Source organism: Cydia fagiglandana, chromosome 24, assembly GCF_963556715.1.
Source record: "Cydia fagiglandana chromosome 24, ilCydFagi1.1, whole genome shotgun sequence".
NCBI classification, from domain to species: domain Eukaryota; kingdom Metazoa; phylum Arthropoda; class Insecta; order Lepidoptera; family Tortricidae; genus Cydia; species Cydia fagiglandana.
The window spans coordinates 7716561-7724764 of record NC_085955.1 but is presented as its reverse complement, the minus strand read 5'-3'; the positions used below and the strand labels follow the sequence as shown (position 1 = coordinate 7724764).

Genomic DNA, 8204 nt, shown 5'->3' with positions numbered 1-8204 from the left:
GTCTTGGTAATTGTATACTTAAAAGTATGTTCCGCGCACTCTTTAAGTAAATATTGAACTATTAAAATAAACATTGAATACTTCATTGTGCAAAAACCACCTTTTTAATTCGACGGAGTGTTGCTGTCACGCTTTTTCCTACTATTACTCACACATGCAAACAGTGTTTCCGTGATCCTTGTAGTAGACAATTTCACACAACGTAAGTATGTTGCAATAGCGTAACGGTATGTTCGTGGAAATACGTGCAAGAGGATTGGGGTTCAAGACTGGTGCGAGTAGGTAATTTCTTTTTGTTTCTCCTTTGTGTTATCTTACCTTTAAACGAGCAATTATTAAATATATAATTATTTATTTATATATTTGGATGGTATCAGAAACGGCTCTAACGATTTCGATGAAATTTGCTATAAGGGGTTTGATCTCTTAGCTAGGTCTATGAGAAAACGCGCATTTATGAGTTTTTATGTTTTGTAAGCTTTGGTCGGTCTCCCAGATATTCAATCTCCGCTTGGCAACTAATCCCAGAATTGGCATGCGCACTAGTTTTTACGAAAGCGACTGCCCTGACCTTCCAACCCAGAGAGTAAACTTATTTGGATTAGTCCGGTTTCCTCACATTGTTTTCTTTCACCGAAAAATAGGTATCGGTGTATAAATAGGTATCAAATGCTATTTCGTACAAAAGTTCGAAAAATCATTGGTACGAGCCGGGGTTAGAACCCACGACCTCCGAATTGCTTTCCGCTAGGCCAGCTTCCCCCACATACTCAGTGTTATCAGGTTTTTTTTAAATCAAAAACGATTACTTATGAAAGCAGAAGAATATAAATGATCGTATTAGATTTATAATTGTTACATATTTGCCGTAACTTATTTTTAAAATGTGTTTTTCAATTAAAAGACACGTCAAGATTGTGTACCTTATTTCTAATGCTAAAAAAACAAACTATAGTAATAATTGTGTTTTTCTTTCATAGACAAAATCCATTTTTTTTAACCACAGGAAATTGTATACACTTCTTTTTAGGGTTCCGTACCCAAAGGGTAAAACGGGACCCTATTACTAAGACTTCGCTGTGCGTCCGTCCGTCCGTCCGTCTATCACCAGGCTGTATCTCACGAACCGTAATAGCTAGACAGTTGAAATTTTCACACATGATGTATTTCTGTTGCCGCTATAACAACAAATACTAAAAACAGAATAAAATAAAGACTTTAATGGGGCTCCCATACAACAAACGTGATTTTTGACCAAAGTTAAGCAACGTCGGGAGTGGTCAGTACTTGGATGGGTGACCGTTTTTTTTTTTTTTGCCTTATGGCACGGAACCCTTCGTGCGCGAGTCCGACTCGCACTTGCCCGGTTTTTATTGCAGTGAGGATGTCCTGATTGTAAAAATCAGAGATATTAGGTAGAGTATAATTTCTAATTATCTTTGCAAAAATAAAAGAATACGTGTAGCCCATACTTAATAATCGATTTATGATAATAAGAAAAATTAAATAAAAATAAAAAAACAATACGAAATTTAGGTGTAACAAAAATACAAAAAGTTATGTTCAGTCAGCAGCAGAAGTCGCTATACACTCCAGGTGCTCAAAGCGAGGTAAACGTTTAAACTGTCAAAAAGTTGTTGACTGTCATGGTAGTATTTACTTGTGAGCGCTCAACGTGTCACAAATATGTTAACAGTCGCTATTCATTAATTTCTACACTTACAACAAGTCATTGATACCTTAGCTGTCAAAAAACCAATGGTATCTAAGCGGTCAACGTGTCAAATATATCTGAACAATATGGAAAAATAGACTTTAAAGCATACAAGTATGGTCGAATATTGAATAAAAGATAGCCATGGTAATTTCAGGTTTGCGTTTTGACAATCATCGAAAGCAGTACAGTCTTGTCATCACATACATCTATCTCACGTTTTGCCCTTCAACCATTTGACAGGAGCCTCTCGGTCAACTTACTGCAAATTATTTCTTTTAACAGAATCGTCAAGACGAATGACACATAGCAAAAGCTAACTGAAGCCGAATTTAGAGCCAATTGTCAAGGCACGTCGTGGTCTCAGTAACAGGTGTTTGCTTTTCAAAGCAGAGACCGCGGGTTCAAATCTCAGTCGTACGCACCTAGAGATTATACAGCTTTTTGTTTTTTTTTTGGGTTTCATTTCTATTATTAATTTGTTTCTTCTGGTTTTATGTTAATTTCGCATAAGTTTATATAATTTTTGAAGATAATGTCACATGTAGCGTAGGTATGTACGACTTTCTATCAGGACGTTGTAGGTTTGAACCCGCAGTGGGCGTTACTTAGATTACTCCTGTGCGGAATGCCATTTGATATTTACTACTCAAAAATCACGTTTGTTGTATGGGAGCCCCACTTAAATCTTTATTTTATTCTGTTTTTAGTATTTCTTGTTACTTATTATAGCGGCAAAAGAAATACTTAATTTGTGAGAATTTCAACTGTCTAGCTATCACGGTTCCTGAGATACAGCCTGGTGACAGACGGACGGACGGACGGATGGATGGACAGACGGACGGACAGCAGAGTCTTAGTAATAGGGTCCCGTTTTACCCTTTGGGTACGGAACCCTAAAAATGCTGGTCTCTTCGAAAACTGACTAAATTAAATTAAAGGATATGAAAACAATGCCTTTTTATTAATTTCAGACATCATGTTTCATAGTAACATTTATTGCTTAAGACCTACACAATCGATATCTAAATAGAAATAGTCTTAGTTTTATTTTTCAAAACGTTCGGGGTTCGATTCCCGAGCTGAGTACACATTTTTTTTAATGTATGAATGCAGTTTTTCGTGTTACTAAAATCGATGACATGATTCCTAAGAAGAGATCGGTGTATATCTTATAGTATCAGATTTTCCCATACTGGCCGATCTAAATGGGCCACCCTGTATAGTATATTTTAGTACAATAAGTGGGCTAAATAAATATATTAACATAGGTATACATATAATATGATCAACGGTTTGGAAGAACAGCCGCATATGACAGTTAAAATAAAAAAACCGATCATTCTAGTAGAACCTACTTATTTATTGAATAAGTTTGACACTTAACGATAAAATACTTCTTTAAGAAAGGAGGTGTCAATTCGTAGTGCTACAGTATTTATTTTAAAGTTAAACATGTTAAACAGATAAAATGTTGATGCTTAGTTACCATTGAAATAACAACTGCTTAGCAACTGGTGGCACCCGGGCTGCTGACGTACGTGATTGGCAGTGCGTGTAGGTATTAATGACAGCAGCTTGAATTTGATTGCTTAGTTACCACTGACTTTTTAACCGTTATTGTCATTGTGATTAAATAAGGGTGTGTGTGTTAAAGAAAAACTCAGAAGTTAAGGTATTTGTGACGAACTGAAAGCCTACGTGAAAATGACATCTTAGATGTCCTTATTTTTGTGACGATTGAAGTGTATATGTTTTCTTGGACACCTTGCCCGCTCAGGTATATCTGCTGCTGACTGTTCCAGCATACAATGACTGGGGATCGAACCGGGAATCTTCCGTTTGCAAGCAAAAAAGCGACTGTTTGCATAACACGCCATGATAGTTCTTAGCTAAGTTGACGAACTTCTCGCTTAGGTCAATTAACTAACTGTCAAATATCAGTGTCAACAAAATTACACTAAACATGACGGCACTCCAAATTCGAGCCGTGGTCAGCCCGGCAACGTCGGAAATGGTATGGCAACGTCGCAAATGTATCTGTACAAGTGTACACGACATTTGTGACACACACATACGTAAAATTGATGAAAAGTTAACTATGATTTTTGCATGATTTCTGTATGAAACATTGTTTTCCTGTTAATTTCGCGCAAACGAATATTCGAAAGAAGATAAATGCGGAAATATTTGTGTACTAAAAGTACTAATAGTGTGTAGTTACTTAATGAGCTTTGATTGAATTTTGTATGAAAAGCGAACCACCTTAATGATAACATTTCTCCAAGAAACATTAGGTCTTACACTCGTCTGTCGTACTAAATATCCATAAAATCTAATATTTAGTACTTAAGAGTTTTTTAGACAAGCCAAATTGAAGAATAAAAGAAAAATGCTTTGAATGCAGTTTTGTTTCTGTTCACGCCAAATCAACGAGAATCCATGGCTCGTTGTAATTAAAAAGGTATAAGTAAAGTCAGTCAATTCATTCATTCATTCATTCGTTGCAATGGACATTCATACACCCCGTTGCATCGCACTCTTCTATTCGATTCCTCGGCGCGAGCGGACGCGTGCCCGGGGCGCGGGTCGGAGCTGACCGGTCAAGTCGGCTCCGCCATTTTGTCCTCAGTATAATTGTCTTACATTATGCCGCGGCGGCCCTTAGTTAACAAGTCAGTAGTTTACGTATTAAAATAAGATGTATCGCTAGAGTTAAGTTCAGTTAATATAATAGTTTAGTAAATTCAGTGCCTTTCAATAACGACGTCACGTGGTCCTAACCCTGAACGGGTTCTATCCTCATCACAGCCGCTAGGGCAGCGACTGTACGTCCCGCAGCTGGCAGGAGAGTTGGAGTCGTCAGCGGAGCGCAGCGACGGCACACTCGACGGCCGGTAGCTGGTCGTCGCAGCCACGTGTCTCCAGGTCAAGAGTATACGGAAGGCTAAGTAATACTAGATCATAGGAAAGATAGCTGGGGCAGCTCCTACAGTACATGTGTACTTGCGCACCAGGGAAGCGCCAGGAACCCATGTTGGTGGCCCATGTTTAGAGTAAGAGAGACGAGAGAGAGAGAGTAGCTGACGCAGCTGCCCGCCCTTGTGCCAATCATTTTAGGCGGAACCTATGATGGGACCGGCTTTGTCCGCATCAGTTTCTTTATAAAAATAAAGGAATGTCTCCTTTAAGTAAAATGAGCCAGCTTAAGGATAAATACTATATTTTGTCTGTGAAAATGTAACTAGCAATATGGTGAAGTAAATAGCAGTGGAGGGAAATTGTTGACTGATTCCGAATAAAACACTATGTATACGTCTCTGTTGATGGAATAACCACATTAAACTGAGCTATTATTAGTAGTTTATGTGACTGCTACATAATAAAAGGCATTAAAATACGAGTGTGGGTTTATGAAACGAATGAAATGAGTTTCATAATAGTATTACACGAGTGTTTTAATGCCTAATTATGTACAGTTACATACACTGCTTTATCTACACACATATTATAAACTTTCTATGATATATTCACTAACTTCATATTACAGCCGACTTTGCTCTCTGGCGGAACTCGCGGATATGAGATGGCGTTTCCGAAATATCTTTATCGCACATTTTACACGAAACTTTTGTTATAGTTCCTTTAAAAACAACAAAACAAATTATTTTTTACTTATAAACTAATTAAAAGATAAACTGTACGTCAAATGGCGGCAAATGAAAACTTTTTTCACGCACGTCACACATCCGTAGTGTTTTTTTTAAATTCAGAGACAAACTAGAGTCGGGGTCGATTACCATATCGTCCGATACCAACTTACAGTCGAGATTTGTCAATATTGTATGCAATTGTCTTTTGATTTCGAATAAAACGTCATCTCAATTGATATTAGAATAGGGGTCAAATCAAATAGCTTTTTTTTTCAGAGATGTTCGAAATTTGAAATGCATTACCAAATCGATTTTGATATAGTATTGAATCTATTACCACATTTTCACAGATAAGAAATTTGCTGTAACAAAACAGTTTATCGTAATGTGGGACATTATTTACGAATTTTGAAGGGATTATAGACAGTTTATGATATGTGTGTAGATAAAATTATAAACCATTTTACGAAACAACAAAGTTATGGTATCCTATATATGTGTGTTTCAATATGTTTCATTAAACTTGTTTCATCGAAAAAAAGTGTTTCACATATTTCGCATTCGTATGATTGTTCATCGGTGTGTATTTTTTTATGTCTCTCTAATTCAGATTTTAATGTAAAGTGGTTGTTACATTCTTCACATCTATACGGCTTCTCTCCGATGTGACTCATTTTATGTGTCTCTAAACTAACTTCTTGACTTATTTGCTGGTTACGTTCATTACATTTGTATGGTTTCACGTCACTATGGACTCTTTTGTGTGTCTCTAAATGATGTTTTGTTGTAAATTGCTTATTACATTCTTTACATTTGTATGGTTTTATTCCACTATGGATTCTCTCATGGATAACTAAACAATATTTTTGTGTGAATTCTTTGTTACATTCATTACATTTGTATGGTTTCACGCCACTATGAACTCTTGTGTGGATCTCTAAATGATCTTTTCTTGTAAATTGTTTGTTACATTCTTTACATTTGTATGGCTTCATTGCAGTATGGATTCTTTCATGGAGAACTAAAGAATTTTTTAGTGTAAATTCTTTGTTACATTCTTTACATTTGTATGGTTTCACAGCACTATGGACTCTTTCGTGGTACTTTAAATGATCTATTCTTGTAAATTGCTTGTTACATTCTTTACATTTGTATGGTTTCACGTCACTATGGACTCTTATGTGGTTCTGTAAATGATGTTTTCTTGTAAATTGCATGTCACATTCTTTACACTTGAATGGTCTCAAGCCACTATGGACTCTTTCGTGGTACTTTAAACCATCTTTTCCTGTGAATTGCTTGTTACATTCTTTACATTTGTATGGTTTCACGCCACTATGGACACTTTCGTGGTACTGACGTTTCACGTTAGCATGGATTCTTTTGTGTTTCTCTAAATGATGTTTTCTTGTAAATTGCTTGTCACATTCTTTACATTTGTATGGTTTCACGTCACTATGCACTCTTTTGTGGATTTCTAAATCATATTTTCTTGTAAATTGTTTGTAACATTCTTCACATTTGAATGGTTTGACTCCAGTGTGGGTTTTTCTATGTTTATACAAAATAAGTTTTGTTGCAAATCGCTTGTTGCATTCTCCACACACGAACGGTCTCTCTGCTGAGTGGAATCTTAAATGCTTATTCAGTAACAAGTTATTTCGAAATGCTTCATTACAAACTCCGCATGTAAGTTCCGGGTGTGTATGTATTCTGATATGTCGGATTAAAGTAAGTTTTGTCGTAAACTGCTGACTACACATGTCGCAACAGTAGGTCTTATTCGTTTGTGGTGTGACATGGTGTTGTTGATGTGTGATTAAACTAGAGTTGTGTGTGGTGTGTGTAGGGCGAGTATCGTGTGTTTGGACTTGTTCCTTGGCGGGTGTGTGAGCGGGCACGTCCTGCACACTGCTGGCGGGGCTCGGCTCGCGGTGTGACGTCACGTCCTGCACACTGCTGGCGGGACTCGGCTCGCGGTGTGACGTCACGTCCTGCACACTGCCGGCTGGGCTCGACTCGCGGTGTGACGTCACGGGCCACGGCTGGCTCGCGCGCGGGGAGTGGCGGAGGCGCTCGAGCCTCACGGAGCACGCCAGCGCGAGCTGCTGCCTACAGCGCAGGGACAGAGGCGCCGAGCTAACTCCGTACTCGCCGGCTGAAGACACTGAAACGACATATGTATTCACATTAGAGTGAGGCATGATGCAATAATACCTGCGCCAGGAATAGCATTCTGAGACATGGCGTTACACAAGCTACGTCATTAACGTGCAATAAACTATCATAAAAACGTTTTAAAATAAATGGAGGTAATTTATGCGGGTTAATAAGTATGACATAAATTTGGGGTAAAAACGCTACTAGAGAAGCTTTGGGTAATAAATTATGCGAAACTTGGTATGCGAAATACGTTTCGGACATAATAAACCATGCCAAATAGATGGCACCCGCTCTGGGTCCAAATAAATTATAAGAGAGTTATTCCCAAGTTAATCGTTGCTTCGCCATGGTGATTATACGAAAAATTAAATCTTTCAGTGAATATTACTGACTAGACGGTGAAAACCTGAGTCATTTGCGTTTTGCAGACGATTGATTTTATTCTCAGAATGTCCAGAAAATCTAGAACAAATGCTACAACAACTATCAGACCAAAGCATAATAGCAGGGCTTTCAATGAACACACAAAACCAAAATTATGACTAACGGTTCACAAATAGGTCCCATCCACCTGGTACATCCAAATTTTCAATGTATTAGAGGAAAAAATTTGCAGATTGAACTTTTTTTGAATGATTTTAATATTGATATTTTATGTCTTACTGAACATTGGT

The 8204-nt window shown here is 37.6% G+C and overlaps 1 protein-coding gene across 1 annotated transcript; it reads right to left on the bottom strand.

The window, feature by feature from the left end:
* Positions 1-4695: 4695 nt before the first annotated feature.
* Positions 4696-7290, bottom strand: LOC134676146 (zinc finger protein 888-like). Its single transcript, XM_063534426.1, has 2 exons — positions 5827-7290; positions 4696-5211 (listed from the first exon to the last, which is right to left on the bottom strand). The coding sequence occupies exon 1, from the start codon at positions 7128-7130 to the stop codon at positions 5847-5849; it is 1284 nt and encodes a 427-aa protein (XP_063390496.1). The 5' UTR covers positions 7131-7290; the 3' UTR covers positions 4696-5211; positions 5827-5846.
* Positions 7291-8204: the final 914 nt, after the last annotated feature.